The sequence below is a fragment of the Lissotriton vulgaris genome, chromosome 2_1, assembly GCF_964263255.1.
Source record: "Lissotriton vulgaris chromosome 2_1, aLisVul1.2, whole genome shotgun sequence".
NCBI lineage: Eukaryota > Metazoa > Chordata > Amphibia > Caudata > Salamandridae > Lissotriton > Lissotriton vulgaris.
Genome location: NC_141687.1, coordinates 1,669,250,440 through 1,669,268,512, shown reverse-complemented (window position 1 = coordinate 1,669,268,512; position 18,073 = coordinate 1,669,250,440). Strand labels below are relative to the sequence as shown.

Genomic DNA, 18,073 nt, shown 5'->3' with positions numbered 1-18,073 from the left:
TACCCTTAGAAGAAGAACAAGCACTGGCGTTGCCAATAGGTCTCGCAGTAGGAAAGTTGGAGCTATTGGTTTTGTAAATGACATTTTATATTTATATATTGTTATTGGCATTGTCAATAATAATATATAAATATAAAATTTCATTTACAAAACCAATAGCTCCAACTTTCCTACTGCGAGACCTATTGGCAACGCCACAGAAGAAAACATAGGCATAATATAGAACTGCATTAAGAAGTACTTATTTCAAGTGTTTTTTTTGTATAACAGCCCCAGGCTTCTGCTGGAAATCATACCCCAGGCAGTGACAGAGCCGATACCAAACAGTGACAGACTTTCCAAGCCCAACCAGGTGGGCTACAGCCCGGATTAGGGGAGGGACGTCATCATGCCTTCATTGGGTACAGTGCTTTAGATGGAGGATGTGTGGACAAGCTGTGCGATGTCTCTGTCTGACGTTGGTGCCTGAGTGATTATGGTATGTGTCTGTGTCTGTCTCTGGTGTATGTGTGTAATTTATGTGTCAAAGTTTGATGTCTGGGTCTGATGTTTAACTCTGATGTTTGTATGCTTTCTGGGTCTGACGTCTCTGCCTGTTTCTGATGTCTGATTCTGATGTGTGTGCCTGATTCTTATGTCTGTTTTTGTTGATGTCTGTGTCTGACTCTGCATAAGCTGGCTGGAGGTGTGGTTTGTTTGTGCTTGATGGTGCGTGCCTTTGTGTGCCAGCTGCACGAACTGGGTGTTAGTTTTTTGTGTCTGTGCTTGATGCTACAGTTTGGTGCCTATGTGTGTTGCTAGCACCAGCTGGGTGGCGGTGTGGTGTTCTGTGCTGATGGTGCAGTCTAGTGCCTTTGTGTGGTAGTCTACATAAACAGGTTGTCAGTGGGATATGTATGTGCTTGATGGTGTAGTGTGGTTGAGTGAATGTGCCGGGAGTCAGTGTTTGATGCATTTATACTTCTACGAGGTGGTAACTATTAAGCTGGTAGAAAGTACAGTATTTGCACTAGAATATAAACCAGTTCCCAAGTTACAACAAACTAATGTGGAAGAGCAAAACATTCTACGAAAGAACTTTAATCAAAGATGTAAAAAGATGTTTAGCTACAGATTATCTGCTAGATGAACAGGTTTCAGCTTTAATTGTCAACGAGACTGAGAGCAAACCAGGATGGAGGCAGCAATTATCTGTTCACACCTCTAAGTGTGCATCAGGGAAAACTAAGTGATCATGTTATAAAAATCTAAAAACGTGTGTGTGTTAAAAAGTGTGATATTGCGCATCACGGCGATTACTGTAAGGAAGATTGTGACCAAGTTATTGCATGCGGTTGTAAAGTGGGCCAGCTTCCTGAGAAGAGGTATGCAGCAACTCTGTAAGCGAGCACACCAGTTCCTCTGTAGGGGGCCCACCGCCGCTCTTTGCTGTGATAATGGCACAATATCCAATTAAACAAGTGGTCGACTTGTGGGACTGAGTGCACGCACTGGCGCAAGAGGGATTACACCAACCCCTCACCTAAAAACGGCGGGAAAGACTGCGACGGCCCAGCCCTGCAGTCTAAAAACTGCACCGATGGCTTGTGCATGCAAAGTAAGTGTGGGCAGCAACGGATCAGAGAAAGGGATGAGTTGGTATGGATGTTTGATGGGGACAAACAGGATCATGGACACTACCTCCAATTTACGTCCCTGTGTCACTTCCCTAGAAAACAAGCGCAAGTGGATAACGAGCCAGAGTGAGCAGTGAGGAGTTATTTTATGTCACGCTGTAAGGAGAGTGCAGTGTGAGAAAAGACTTGGTGCCTTAAGCGCTGGAGAGGAACGGGACAGAGCGAACAGCACGCAAGTGAATAAAGAAGCGGAGCGAGCTGCGAGCTGTTCTTTTGAAGTCAGAGCCAAATAAAGTAAAGTAAAACAACCTACTTACAGTAGAAGCTCGGGAACACGGCCTGGGGGAAGCTGGCTGGGGAGGGGGAGGAGAAATCCAAGGAAGGCTGTGTGCGGGGAGAGAGGGGAGGTGCTGGAGCTGGGGAACAGATGGCCTGGGTGAAGCTGGCTGAGGAGGGGGAGGAGAAATCCAGACTTGAAGCACCGGGAAACTGAAAGTACGGCCGGCCGGCCATCCAAGAATAATTAGGGGAGGAGAAGCCGAGAAGCCGCAGAGCGCACGCTGGGCGAAGCCCTTTGATGTGCTGCGAAGATGAGCGGCCGGGAAACTGAAAGTACGGCCAATAGGATGGAGGGAGGCTGATGCGCGTGCTTGTTTGGTCACGTGATTCACGTGAACTTAAACAAAACCGCACGAACGAAACCCTTGGTTTCACGAGCGTTTTGAAGACATGAATTCTCGCTCCGCTCAATGCGCTTGCGCGCATTGATAGGTCGCGAGACCTAAAAAGGGGACATATGCTTCTTGCTAGATACCCTGGCACCAGCAACAAAAGGAACACAATGCCTTCCAATGCTGCCCAGTATTCTCGATCAAGGCATAGAAGCCTTCAAGGCACCAGCCTCAAGCAAAGCAGAAACCCCCAGAATGGAAAAAATATATAAACCCTCCTCAAAAGACCCTAAATATATTCAGTCAAGCACAATACCTGACTCAATTATTGTCACCACAGCCAGGAGGAGAGCAAAGGCATTCTCCAACACCGGCCTGCACCAGAAAAAGAAAGTAAGATGATGGATATGGTGAGGAGAAGGATACAAAAGGAGGCAGCAACACAGTGGTGTATTGCCAACGCAAATGCCCTACTGAATAGATACACCAACAGTGGGATGACATAAAGGAGTTGTTGAACAAACTCCCTGAAGAGGACAGAAAGAGGGTAAAATCTATTGTTCAAGAGGGGAAAATGTAGCAAACACCTGTCTAAAGTCCTCTTTAGATGCAGCAGACACTACTAATTGGCAGATGTGTACGGAAACCATCCTGAGAAGACATACCTGGCTCAGAATCTCAGGCTTTAAACAGGAAGTTCAGACCTCCATCATCAACACACCATTCAATGGAGAAGCTCTGTTTGGAAAAGAGGTTGATGAATCCCTTCAACAAATAAAGAAGGACAGCGAAACAGCAAGGGCAATGGGGACCTTGCAGCAAAGAGATTCATTTAACACTATGGCTGCTAAGGCAATTCCCCTCCTGTGCTGGGAATTGCCATTTTGCTGGTGTCATGACGAGCTCAGCTCGTCATGAGCACAGCTCCAGGCTACCTCATGACGAGCTGAGCTCGTCATGAGCATGGAAGGGGTTAAAAGAGGGAGATTCAATAATAGGAAGCCCACAGGTAGGGGCTCCTTTGGCCAAGGACAACAGATGGCAAAACCAAGGTCAACAAATGGGTCAGCAGTCCAGTTACCAAGGTTGGAAACAACAACAGAAGCAGCGCTTTCGAGGTAGAGACAATTTCAGAGGAAGAGGCCAATCCTCTAGAAGAAGAGGAATTGGCTCCAACTGGCTCAATCACAAAAAGGGACCCACACAAAACACCAGTGGGAGAAGGATATCCTTATTCCACAGACAATGGGAAAGGATAACAACAGACAATTGGATTTTGAATGTGGTAAAATACGGGTATTGCATAGAGCTAACAAAAATACCACCTGCAAACCCACCAAAAGAAAGAAAATGAGAACAGATCAAACTCTGCTAAACGCAGAGATCGAGGAACTATGCCTAAAACAGGCAATAGAAAAAGTACCTAAACAAGAATGGTTCACAGAAAACTACTCCCCATATTTCCTAATACCCAAACAGGATCAAACTGTAAGACCAATAATGGACTTAAGATTCATCAACAAGTTCATACTAAGACAACGTTTCAAAATATGTACACTCCTAGAAATAATCCCACAAATTCAAAAGGGGATTACTTGGCAACAATAGACCTCAAAGACGCTTACTTACATAGCCCCATGAACAGAAAACACAGGAGGTACTTTGGATTTCTGCATGACTGAACACACTACCAATTCAAAGTACTTCCTTTCGGATTTAAATCGGCTCCATCGGTGTTCATAAAACGTCTATGCGCAGTGGCGGCACACCTGAGAAGAAAAGAAATTCACGTCTACCCATATCTCGACGACTGGCTCATAAGGGGGCATTCAAAACATACATGTCACCATCATCTTAAAAAAACAATCAAGACGCTACAAACACCTGGTTTCTCAATAAACCACAAACAATCTTCAACAACACCAGAAATCGAAAAAAAACCTTCCTGGGAGCAAGATTAAATATAGCGAAAGCGAAGGCTTACCCCACAGAAGCCAGGATACAAGCAATCCATCAAAGAACAATCCTCTACCAAAAGGATCAGTCTCTGACAGTGAGGAAGGTCATGAAACTAATGGGCATGATGGCATCTTATCCCTCACAGCTGGTCTCAAGCCACAGGAAGTTGGGAGGATCTAGTGGTTGTTACGCAAAGGTTGCAGAAAGAGATACAACTGTGGGCATCCAACGACATAGCATATGGGAGATCTTTCAGGGACCCAACTCCATCTGTGACAGTCACCACAGATGCATCCCTCAATGGTTGGGGGGCACATTGCAACTAGCTGAAAGTTCATGGTCAATGGAACGAAGAAGATTCCGCAAAGCACATCAACATTTTGGGAATGAAAACAGTTCTTCTAACACTCAAGGCATTCCAGAAACCCATTCAGGGAAAAACCATATTAATTCAAACGCATTGCTCACTGGTTGGGGAGCTCATCTCCAAAAACATACAACTCGGGGCATGTGGAGCCTGCAGCAAAAGCAGCTCCACATAAACTATCTGGAAAATGTTAATACACGTTTTAGAGCCAGAACTGAATAATGTTCTGGTATTTTCAGGACTACCTAGTATTAGTTGTCGACTTTCGACTCCAAACTGAATGTCGGAGTCTCTTCAGTACAGAAAATTCTTGGGACTATCATCCTGAAAATAGTGTTAGTGAGGAATTACTTAAAGCATTCTAGGGGCTAATGAGATTGTATTAGAGGTGTAAGGCTTTGCTCAGGACACTTTGGCTCAAATAAATGGAGCCAATATTAGTGTTTCTATTATTCACAATGTCCTCAGGCTAGCCACAGCTTTATAGTCTTTGTACAGAATGTGTATCTACAGCTACACATGCCACAAACTGAAAATGTTACCCTGTAAGCATCTGTTCGTGGCATTTAGTGCTGTAGAGTCACATGTTCCCTCCCACTACCCCGGACACCGTTAGGTGTTGCATACTTCTTACCTTTTACCCTTAATCTTTCCTATGCACTGTCACAATTTCTCTAGCGCTACGCTTCATATCCTCACTCTTCGTGCAGGGGGAAAAACAAACTAACAGTGGAGCTGATGCCCATGCGTATTGCAAGGAGTAGGTGGAGTCACGGTACCTCGAAAAAACTTGTGTGACGAAAACAACTTGCACATATTCAGGCCCAACACTAGATGGCAGGAGTATGCACAGCATGTGAATCTACAGCACTACATGCCACAAACAGGTGCTTACACAGTAAGTAAAATTTTCCTTTTATTTTAAGAATTTATTTTTGTAACCGTAAGAGGGTCGGACCTTTCCTATTACGATAATTTTTAGAGTTTAGAATCTTTGTACAAAGGTTGATCCATGGCCAGTGTTGACAGAGTGCACTAGAGAGCTGTATATCCCATGTGGGAGAAGAAGTTTGGGCACTTCGCCGAAATATTACTTCTTCCAGCCATTATATTTCTACCCCTTCTTCCCCTAAATCCTTTTCCAAAACCTTCAATCATGCCTTATTCACAGAAGGTTCTGAATTTCCCTGAGCCAATGCTGCACTCGGATTGTGTAGTTGTAAGGTTGACTGTTGTGTCTGATTTCAAACTTTTTTTTCCGAGTAGGAATAACTCTGTGAATCTTCAGGATGCGTTTGCGGATGGAGAGCCCCCATTTCAGAAACGAAACTCCATGACACCAAATCCCGGTTATCAGCCTACCATGAATACCTCAGACATGATGGGACGTATGCCCTATGAGCCAAACAAGGATCCATACAGCAGCATGAGGAAAGGTAATGCTTAACTTGTGATAGACTCTATGCTGCATTTGATATTGATTTACTGGACTACAGCTAATCTGCGGGTTGGATTTCATAGTCGTGTAAGAGGTCAACGGCTACACCTCACTGAATTCATGAACTGCATACAGGATCAAAACTTCACTTGAAAACAATACCATCTTGCATTGGACAGCAGCTGTACACATCACCACGAATAGTAGAGACATACATATAAATAAGATTATATACCAAACTCAGATTTTTTCCGCCTCCTCCATTGTACACACTTTTCATTGTTTGATGTTTGTGACAGTGATCTCAGGGGTATAAACTTCTGGGAACAGATTTACCCTACTTTGCTGATCATTTTGTTTGCCCATTTTTGTCACATTGTTGGCAAATCTATTTTCAGTATATCCGTCATTAGCTTAATGCTATTGGAGTTTTACTCTTATTTCCAAAGTCACACAATTTCAGTGTGGGCACTGCACTGCCTCACTTTTGATCTAGAATCTACATCAAAAGTTATCAGCTCATTCCCCCATCATCCCCACTGTTAGCAGTAGTTGCCTGAAATATCTATTTGAAGCATGTGTTGGACGTATATACCTATGCTTAACATATTCCTGCAATTTAGTGTTCAGCTCGGACGTTTGCAACTTGTTCTTCTTTGCAGAAGTCTTTCGAGAAACAAGGTATAGTAACTCCTATATTCTGTATTGTGCATAGTCATTGGCTGATTTGTTATATTGTTTTTCGCCACCATTGAGTTCAGATATCTACCTCGGAGCTCTGAGATCGAAGCTTCGACGCAGTCAGTGGCCATTCAGTGAACAATAAATGGCCCTTCGACAAAGGCTAGCAAAAGAAAAGAAACCAGCAACTTACTTTCTTCTGTTGGTTTTTCTCGCCTTCCCGGACCTGGCTAGATGTTGACTTCTACCGTTCACCACCATCTTCCTTCACTCTATGCACATGGAGCGATAGAAAAGACTCCTTTCAGCTTTTGCCCCAAGTTCCACGCAAAGTCTGCAACCCCTGTCTGTCTCTAAAACGCGATGAAATGTTGTGTGAGGTGTGCCAGGGCTTCCGATAGAAGAAAAAGCTTTGACAACGAAGAGAGCGATGCTGGGCTCATAGCACAATGCAGGCACACCAAACTGAAGACGCTCCTGATATTGTCGGGGACCAGACACACTCAGATACAGAACACATTCTCCACGCTGAGGGTGACACTGATAATGAGGTAGCAGCCTAAGACGTCCACATTCTGCGGAAGGGTCCGACCATGAACTTGAAGCCCAACAGATCGCTTCTAAGGGGCACGTAATTATTGTGGCAAAAACCTTCCATGCACAAATAAAGGTTTAGACTCACAGAATCCCTCATCCCTTGGGCCACTGGAAGTATCTAGCACAAGGCAAAGGAGCCGAGTCATCCCTCCGCCTAAACAACCTTTAAAGACCACCACAAACCCGAAAGCACGACTCCTCAAAAGTCAGAGCTACTTTTGGAGCCAATGTCTAAAAAACAAGCATCAATGCTGGGAAACCCAGGGCACCTTCAGACTCTTTGCTGCTATGGGAGCCAAAAACACACTTGACGCCGAAATCACCTTCTCATCCCAAGCCGACATAGGCGCCGCAAAGACCTTTTTCAGTTGCAAAGGCAGAAAAAACATCCTAAAACATCGGCGCCAGAAAAAGCACAAACCCACAGAGAGCCCAAAGAACAGCCTGTTCAGTCTATTTCAACTAAACTACAAGAAAAACTCGATGCCAGGGGAAGATAAATAAGGTCATAACCCCAGATACAGGCAGGGTGGTAACCTAACCACCTCTACACCTACAGAGACATTACAAAACAAGCATTTACAATGCAACGGTCTCGCCTTTGCAAAAGTTGGAGCTACTGGCATTGTAAATGACAACATTTTTATTTATGTGTTGGTTTTGAAAACAGATAAATAAATGGCATTGTCATTTACAATGCCAATAGCTTAATCTCTCGCAAATGCCACACACACACACACACACACACACACACACACACACACACACACACATACAGAGCCCACCAGACACACACACAGCCACACAAACCGCCACACACACACATAGAGCCCCCCACACATAGAGCCCCCCCCCACACACAGAGCCCCCACACACACACACAGAGCCCCCCCCCCCCCCTCCAGTTACCCACAGCTCTCTAACGGTTGCATCACTCCACCGCGCCAGATTACCATTCAGTGATACGTTCAGGTGTGGATATGAAGATTCAATACCGGCCGCCCGACACGTTTATGCCAATTTACGGGTGAGGTCTCTCTGGTGGGATGTTTGACAAATTTAAATGCACACAACAGTCCCGATTGCAAAATTCTTTGTAACTCTGAAACAGTGCACCTTATTTGGGTATTCACAGTAATCCACGTAGAACGGACAATTTGTGCAAGTACTGCGGACGTGTGTGTTAGCACAGTTACCATCTGTTTCAGTTTTGTGTGCATCAATTGCACTTCCCAAGTGTTGAAACGCCTGTCCTTAGACTCCCAGTGACGGCATAAGTGAAACTAATGTGGCCCGACCGCTTGGCAGCCAACTTTGCGGCCCTGTAAACCTTTGATCTACTGCGACCTAAGGCGGCCCCGCCGCAGATGACAACCCATCTCGACTGAAACAATTGTTCTACAAAGTCTAAAAGCAAGCGTCTCTAAATGGAATCAGGCACTAGATAACGAGGTTCCTGCTGACCTGGAGTCATTTGGCACCTTAGCGTTCATTAAAACAATTGTACTACAAAGTCTGAAAGCAAGCGTCTCTAAATGGAATCAGGCACTCGATAACGAGGTTCCTGCTGATCTGGAGTCATTTGGCACCTTAGAGTTCATTAAAAGTCGTAAAATCATTCCCTTGGTGCTGGGACCATTTGTGCGACATCCTTACTGCGGGATCGAACCTGCCCCTCTTCCATTAATAGCGTCGGACAGCGCCGAACGCGTAGAGCCATTAGTGCTTTCGCAAGATACATGTATGTTGACCCAACACGGCATTCCTCTCACAGTCATCCCTAAACATTGCATTGCGTCAAAATTGACCCCTGCTCCCTGCTTTGAAGCCATTGTGGGTGTGTGACATTACAGCGCATCGACCCGTGCAGTAACAGAGGTCTAAATTGCTGGGACGTGCCGATATTTTGGTAGCTTTGAATACAATTGACCCGACTCGGGTATCGGAGTGCTTAACATTCCTAGAGGACATTTATTTTTGTTAGGCCTGAGGATATTGAGTGATTTGCCCAAAATCACGTGAAGTTCAGCGTCCTCACCAAGACTCGAACCCACTTCACCCGCTTCGAAGTCGGACGCCCTGGCCGTTAGGCCAACACCCCGCCTCAAACGGGCGGTGTGCGCTTGCCCCCGTCCGCCCATTAAACCACGAACATTTACTACAACCTTGTTTCTGAAACTGGCTACACGCCACTAACAAGTGCGGACACACGGGCAGCCGTCTCAAGAAGGGGCGCAAAGACAGACCTTTGTTCTCAACTGCCTGAAGCATGCCCCATATCTCAGGTAAGGAGAACGCTGCGCCTGCGGTCCGACAACGGAACTGGTTCCTGTAACAATGCAGGCCAGCACGCGTTACGGGCTACCTGGAAACCCACCTCAAGGCCCAAGAGCCCCATAGACCCCGGGGTACTTGTCCCCCTGTGTCAGGGCGTCGGCAGGGAGACCGACCTGTATGGGCTTCCCGGCGACCGAGTGTGACAGCATCTACTGGCAAAGAATACATGGGTAGAGGGAAGGGGGGGCTAGAGCGGGACAAAGGAGTGCTGCGGGCGGAGGGAAGGGGTGCACAAACAGGGAGTCAACGGCTCAAACAGGGGTGCAGGGGCACGAAGAACAGCACAAACAGGGGGGCAGAGGCTTACCTCATGTCCTCGGTAGACGCTGCTCGGAAAGCACTGCGCGCCCTGTAGGGATTCGGGGGCGTGTTTTTCGTGCTCTCCCCTTCCCATTGTCTGGAAGGTAAAATTCCAGCCAATGGGAAGAGGAGAGGGCGGGACTTAAAAAAGACCCAGAAACGCCCCCGAATCGCTTCGTGACGGGGAAAGAGTGATTGACAACCAATCTCTTCCAATGGCTAGCCTCCATTTATGGAGCTAGCCAATGGAAGAGAGAGGCGGAACAAAGCCCCACACTGTACATCAAAAGATTTCACCTGCGCGAGCACTGCTGCGCAGTGCTACGGCCAGGCGAAACCTAAAAACCTTTGAGAAAGAGATCATGGGGCCCCAACAACAAACTCCCCACTCAAAAAACATAAGGACAGTATGTAAGAAAGTGGCTCTGTATATACTGCACCGAAGTAAGGTTGAGTGTGCACAGAGTCCACAGTCCCCAGAGGTATGGCAGAGGCTGAAGTTGGATATATAACCTTACTCTCTAAAGTGGTAGCTTGGTCAAGCAGTAAGGCCGTATCAGAGGACAGTGTAAAGCATGTGTTGTACACACTCAGTCAGCAAATGGTCTCACACACTCAATAACTGAACTCTAGGCCAATTGTTTTGTATATAAAAATATATTGTTGTTTTATTTTAGAACCACAAGTAGATATAAAAATAATTTCTCAGAATGAGATGTTGCAATTGAAAACTTTCAAATAGCAGTTGACTTTTAGATGCAATAGATACAGTTGCAATATGCAACACAAGTTAAACACAATTATAACATTGAGCTCAATGGGAAGTTTTAAGTAAATGCAATAAAATCACTGTATGATTGTTTTTCTTACTCGGGGCTGGAGCCTGGATTCAGCCCTGGTGCATTTCCTGTAAACAGTTAAAAGAAATTGTTTTTGTTACATAGGCGATTTTTAAGGAATATTTGTATGTTTTGAAAATCTACACTTGGAATAAATTTTGGTTAAAACCAAGCAATGTTATCCAATGGAAGGAAATAAGGTTATCGGAAAATCACAGTTGTAATTACTTTTGAAAGTCAGTGCTGAGCACCAAGATCCAGCACTGGGATCTCTCCTGGTAACAGGTGAGTAATTTCGTTTTCGTTGATCGGATGATTTTTAAGGAATATTTCAAAGTTGCAAAACTCAACCCTTAGAGGAATTTCCAAGAGAAACCTAGCCAATGTTACTCTATGGAGAAAATCAGCTTGGGGGCGGAGATTCTTCGGGTGCGCCCACCACTTCGAGAGGTAAGTTGGGAAGTCGTAGGTTAGGTAGCCACCCAGGAGTTGGGCACAGGGGGCCGTGGGGTGCCAGGTGCAGGGGTGTCTTTTGGTGTCGAGAAATCTTACCCTCAGCTAGTTGCGGTTGAAGGTGAGGCTTCAGGCATTGTCAGGAGCGTCGAGGAGGGTCCTTGGGTGCTGGATTCGTGGTCACAGTCGCCGGGGGGATGTCCTCGTGGTCTTTGTTCACTCAGGCACAGGCCGTGCTCGGCGGGTGCAGAGTGTGCTTGATAAGCAGGTTCCTGGCTGGCACCAGGGGTTGTTGCTGTTTGAGCAGAACCGCTGCTCGTGGTAGTCCCAGTCTTTAGATGAGCAAGGCAGACGGGTCCTCCGGGGTTTTCGAGGTTGATGACCACAGGAGACGCCGGGATTTAGCAGGAGCAGGTTCGAGGGTCGACAGGCCTGTAGGACTGGGGCCAAGTCAGTTGGTGTCTTGTTAGCAGCTGCACAGCAGGTCTTCTTTCTAATTGTTGTTCTTCTTGTTTCAAAATCGGGATCTGAGGAAGGAAGGTTCAGGGTGCCCCTAAATACTAAATTTAGGGGTGTTACAGGTAGGACAAGGGCAGGGACCAATGGGTCCTTGTCCTGCGGTGCATACACCCCCTATCATGCCACTCTCCAGTAGGAGGGGGGCAGGAGCCTAGCTATGATTGGCTAGGGCTACTATTCTCAAAATGGCGAGAGCCCGGAGTTGTGCTTTTCCTAGTCTACCCCACCTGAGGGATCCGGTTGGCAGAGGCTGGCACACCCCTTTTCCATCCTTTGTTTTTCCTGCCTGTCGTCCTGCCAGAGTGGGGGTCAGAACCAGTGGGGCCAGTTGCTGAGTACAGCAAGTGGCCTGGAGAAGCTCACAAAGGCGGCATGCCTTTGAAGCTCCCCCTGCCCATCCTGGGGGAGGAGACGCAGCACCACTTCCTAGGATGTGCACTGTTGCAGGCCAAAGAGAGCGGAGGGTTCTCTATCCAGGGGTCCAGCAACATTCCTGCTGGATGGCAGCCTAGGCAGCCTCTCAGTCAGGAAGCTGGTTGTGGGTTAATTTCAGGGGGCAACTCTAAGTTGCCCTCTGTCGTCCGCTTTACATTACATCCCAAACTGGCATCAGTGTGGATTTAATGTGCTGAGAAGTTTGATACCAAACTTCTCAGTCTTCAGTGTTGCCATTATGGTGCTGTGGAGTTTGCAATGACAACCTCTCAACACCATATACTCTTAATGGCATCACTGCACTTACAGTGCCCAGGAATGGCACTGGGTACTGTAGGGGCACAGGGCTCATGCACCTGTGCCCACACCACTGGCATAGTGCACCCAGCTAGAGGGGTGACTGAGGTATGCCAGGGCATTGCGTTTGGGGGCATGGCACACACAGATGTGTGTCACGTCGACTCTGTTTAGTTCCGCGCCAAGACACTCAGCCTGCAAAGGCAGTGTGTGTGTGAGGGTACAGGGCCTCTAAGGGTGGCACAATAAGTGTTGCAGCCCTTAGGAGCCTTCTCTGGTTACAGTGCCCTAGGTACCATGGGTACCATTTACCAGGGGCTGACATGTGGCCAGAGAAGCCAATTGGATTTGTTTTTGGGGAAAGAACACAGGCCCTGGGAACCGGCTTGGCAGGGACCCAGGGCACACCAAGGAAAAGTGCATCAGGTATCAGGCAAAAAGTGGGGGGGGGGGGGGGGGGGGGGTACTGCAACAGAAACCCACTGTTCGAGGCATGTGGGCTGTTGAATTCATATCTGTGCATAGATTGCCGCCTAGTGTTGGGTCCGGATGATTGCACATTGTTGTCCTTCGAAGTATCACGAGATAGGTGGCTCCTCTGGACTACAGTGTGCATGGGCATCCTCTCCATCCCCAGATTGTTTTTTTCCGCCATTGGGTTCGGATGTACTTTCTCGACTCCAGTTCGGAAACTTTGTTATAACTCTTTACTAAGGCCAAAAGGCCTTCGGGGCGTAGGTATTGTCTCGTTCGGTGCCTATTTTTCTCCAGTTCTTCAAACAGGACGTCGAAGGCAACGTTTGACTTTCGACAGCAGAGGCCCAAACTACGACGACGATGCCCCGTCTGCAACTCTAAACACCCTCACATTGATGTGCACCCAGTGTGCAATAAATGTTTATCCCCGGACCACAACGAGGCCAGCTGTATGGCCTGCTCAAAGTTCCGCTCGAAGAAAACGCTTCGAGTTCGACGCGCAGCAAGACAGTCAGCGCAGAAGTCGGCGCCCGAGCCAAACAACATCTTCGAGGCCGGTGACGAGGAAGGCGCTGACGAAGAAGATCCTGACCAGTAGTCGGACCCAGGGTCGGAGCATGACTCCAACTTCGATGTGGACGAAGACGATGAGGACTACGTCCATGAAGAAGACGTCGTCGAGGTAGGGGACGACGCAGAGGCCATCTGGGCCGTCGATGACGACTCCAGTGATGAGCCAGGCCCAACCGCAGTAGCGGGGCCTAATAATGACAATACGCTCCCTACGGCTCAGGTCGAGGCATTGCCGGAAGGCCTTAGCCAAGATCTTACTCCACATTCTATAGCCCCGCGTCCAGGCCCGGGTAAGAATACTTCAAAGGAGCCATCGGTCGATCTTTCATAACCGAAACCTACAGAGCCAAAACCGAAACTGCTAAAAGTGGTCATCGGATCGACGCCATCAAACACATCGACGCCAGTCAAGTCGAAGAGTGTCGGCAGCCCTTCGGGGTCGCAAGGGGGCGCCGCCTCGAAGACCGGGGCGCAGAAGCCAGGCTCTACAGTCAAGCACGTCACCTCGACACAGTCGACGCCCAAGCATGGCGACAAGACCAAAAGTCTCCAGGCCAAAAAGGCTGTTGAACCGAAGATTTCAGCGTTCAAACCGCTACTGAGCAAAGCTCTCGAGTCGAAGACCAAACCCGACCCGAAACAGCAGATTGCATCGACGCCCAAGGCCGTACATGTTACGCACCGTGAGCTCGAGTCGACGCAAGGAAAAAAGCATGCTAGTGAGCCGCCGAAGCAGCTCGGATCGAACACTACGGCAAGCTTTAAGAAGGTCGGCTCGTTCACGGGTCATCCCTCCAATTAAATACGGTCTGCCACCAACGGCTCGACCCAAACATCTCGAGCAGCACAAAAGCACTGACACATCCAAAAGAGTGTCTGCGCCTTCGAAGTCCACTCCTGAGGGGGTTATGTCCCAAGAACCCTCGTATGACAACCAGTCGAAGCTCTTCATCGACTCGGAATCTGGCAGGCTCACCATCCATAAACGGAAAATCGCACCAGAACATCCCTTAGAGGCGTACAAAATCCCTCTTAAAAGGAAAAAAGACTCAACCACCTCACCAGTTCTCTTTGAACATGTTGAGAGTTATTCACAACAAGTTGCATATTCTCCAGCACAAAGCGAGGAGGACGTGGGTGATGAATACGGTCAGATGGCATTCACTTATCATACTGACACTGACCAAGAAGAACCTCAGCAATGGACTGATGCTGCAGACCCTGATGATCCACAAGCTGCACCGGACATTCAGTCGTACAATGACAAAACCTTGCCTACTGAAGACACTGCGGCGTTTAACGCTTTAATAGAAAGGGCAGCCCTCAACCATGACGTGGAAATGCACGCAGAACCAGTGGAAGAAGATTTTCCATTTGATACTTTCTCCACCTCTGAAAAATCGGCAAAAACATTACCTATGCTGAAAGGAGTCCTCAAACATGCTGCGGACATTTTCAAAGAGCCCACAAAGGCAAGGGTTGTCAACCCAAGGATTGAAAAAAAGTATAGACCTGCGCCTGTGGACCCTACCTACATCAAGGGCCAGCTCCCATTGGACTCCCTCGTAGTGGCCAATGCTCGCAAGAGGGCAGACTCGCAAACTAGTGGTGATGCTCCTCCTCCGGACAAAGAATCAAAGATCTTGGAGGCTTCAGGAAAGCGGGTGGCAGCACAGGCTGCTAATATTTGGAGGATTTCAAATACACAGGCCCTATTGGCTAGATACGATAGGGCTCACTACAACACATTAGAACAGCTGTTGCAACACCTGCCTGATGTTTACAAAGAGGGAGCAGAAATGATCATACAGGAGGGGAAGTTAATTTCTAATGCATTCATCAAATGTGCACTGGATGCAGCAGACACGGAAGCTAGGGCCATTAACACTTGTGTAATGTTGAGACGTCACGCCTGGCTCCGCATCTCTGGGTTTAAACCAGAGATTCAAACAACTTTGCTCAACCAGCCAGTTAACCCTGACTTCCTTTTCGGTCCCGATGTAGACACGACCCGCGAAAAAATTAAAAAGGACATTGAGACGGCAAAATCCATGGGGGCTCTGCAGTCACAACAGTTTCGGGGCAGTTCCGTTCGTCGCTCCGGTAATAGAGGAGCCTCTAGAGGACAAGCTTTACAGCAAGCCCAGTACAACAAGGGGAGCACGCAAACCACCTATACAAAAAATAACAGGGGTGGATATCGTGGGAACAGCACCAAGGGCAGAGGACGTGAAAATAACAATGCCAGATCCTCCGCTCCCAACAAACAGTGACGCCTTGTCACTGCCCCCCGACCATTTCACACCTGTCGGGGGAAGACTCCAGCAGTTCCTGCCAGTCTGGGAGGCCTTTACCACAGACAGGTGGGTGAGACAACTTATCCAATACGGCTATTGTCTAGAACTAACCTCCTCCCCCCCCAACCTACCGTCCTATGTCCGCAGAGCACATGCACTTATTGCAGCAAGAAGTACTCTCCATGCTGCAAAAAGGGGCAATAGAACTCGTGCCTGTAAAAGAGCAAGGTACAGGGGTGTACTCTCTGTACTTCTTAATCCCAAAAAAGGACGGTTCCCTGCGGCCCATTCTAGACCTCAGACCCCTCAACCAATACATACTGTCAGAACACTTTCATATGTTAACCTTACAGCAAGTCCTGCCATTGCTCAGTCAGGGCGACTTCCTAGCAACCCTGGACCTCAAGGATGCATATTTCCACATTCCCATTCACCCAAGTCACAGGAAATATCTCAGATTCACCATCAACAACCAGCATTACCAATTCAAGGTCCTGCCTTTCGGGGTCACCACTGCCCCCAGAGGGTTCACCAAGTGCTTAGCAACTGTGGCTGCGCACCTTCGGAGACAGCACATCCATGTCTATCCCTACCTGGACGACTGGCTTGTTCAAGCAAAGTCAGCCCAGCAGTGTGCCAGCCACATGTCACGCACAATTCACCTCCTACACAGTCTAGGATTCTCACTAAACTACCAAAAGTCGCACCTTCAGCCCGCTCATGTGCAACAGTAGCTAGGGGCGACAATAAACACTCTAACAGCGCAGCCAAACTCTGCCAGAGTCAACAGTATGCAGCTGCTAATTCAGAAATTCAGGCCTCAACAATCGCTCCCAGTGCAAGTATTCATGCAGCTGATTAGTATGATGGCCTCCTGCATATTCATAGTCCCGCACGCGAGGCTACACATGCGTCCCCTTCAAGAATGCTTAGCACGACAGTGGAACCAGGCTCATGGGCATCTGAAAGACCTAGTGTTGGTGACTGGTCATGCATACAACTCTCTGCATTGGTGGAACACACAAAACCTGTGCAGGGGACGACCATTCCACGAGCCTGTCCCACAAGTAGTGCTGACAACGGACGCATCTCTCCAGGGCTGGGGGGCGCATGTCCTCCATTATACTGTGCAAGGACTATGGACGGCACAGCAGCAAAAGATGCATATCAATCTTTTGGTGCTGATGGCAATCTTCATGGCAATGAAAGCGTTCAAGTTGCACCTGTGCAACAAGGTCGTGTTGATCCGGACGGACAACATGACTGCCATGTATTACATCCAGAAACAGGGAGGCACATACTCCCCACAGCTATCTCACCTAGCCCAGAGCATGTGGAAGTGGGCCATCCAAAGGAACATCTTCCTCATGGCGGAACATCTCCCAGGCAAGGACAACCAGATGGCGGACCTGCTCAGCAGGCACAGTCATCAGATGCACGAGTGGGAGATTCACCCCTAAGTGCTCCAACCATATTTCCAGCAGTGGGGTCATCCAGAGATCGACCTCTTCGCCACAAAGGAGAACGCAAAATCCCAAAACTTCGCCGCCAGGTTCCCACACCGCAGTCTCAGGGCAATGCGATATGGATGAACTGGTCAGGCAGATTTGCGTACGCTTTTCCCCCAGCTCCGCTCATACCGCTAGTGGCGCGCAAACTGCGGCAGCACTCCATGACGCTCATCCTGGTTGCTCCAACGTGGGCACGGCGGCCTGGTACTTTCAGTGGTGCCTCACCAACCGCTGCGCCTCACGCCCCGTCTCCTCAATCAGAGCCATGGAGACATTCAGCACCCAGATCCGCAACAGTTGAGCCTTGCGATTTGGCTCCTGAGGTCATAGAGTTTGGCTACCTCAACTTGCCCCCTGACTGTATGAACATCATCAAAGAGGCAAGGCGACCTACAACTAGAGCGTGCTATGCAGCCAAATGGCAGCGTTTTGTCATCTACTGTTCTAATAATGACATTAATCCGCTAGATGCGTCCACACAAAACATCATATGTTACTTGCTGCATCTATATCGATGCAATCTAGCGTATAGTTCAATTAGGATACATTTGGCCGCCATGGCAGCTTATCTTCAAAACAGGCAGCATCTTTCCCTCTTCAAAGTGCCTGCCATTAAAGCCTTCTTGGAAGGACTCAAAAGAGTGATCCCTCCCAGGCACCCTCCTTCACCTGTCTGGAATCTAAACATCGTTCTCACCAGGCTCAT

General features: G+C 48.1%; 1 protein-coding gene across 2 annotated transcripts in view; it reads left to right on the top strand.

Annotated features, from left to right (window-relative positions):
• ARID1A (AT-rich interaction domain 1A) overlaps positions 1-18,073 on the top strand; it is a 599,176-nt gene that overhangs the window by 450,356 nt on the left and 130,747 nt on the right. For both annotated transcript variants that reach the window (XM_086957625.1, XM_086957624.1), the window contains one exon: positions 5,880-6,049. In XM_086957625.1, the coding sequence (XP_086813751.1) occupies positions 5,880-6,049 (170 nt within the window). The remainder of the gene's footprint in view (positions 1-5,879; positions 6,050-18,073) is intronic.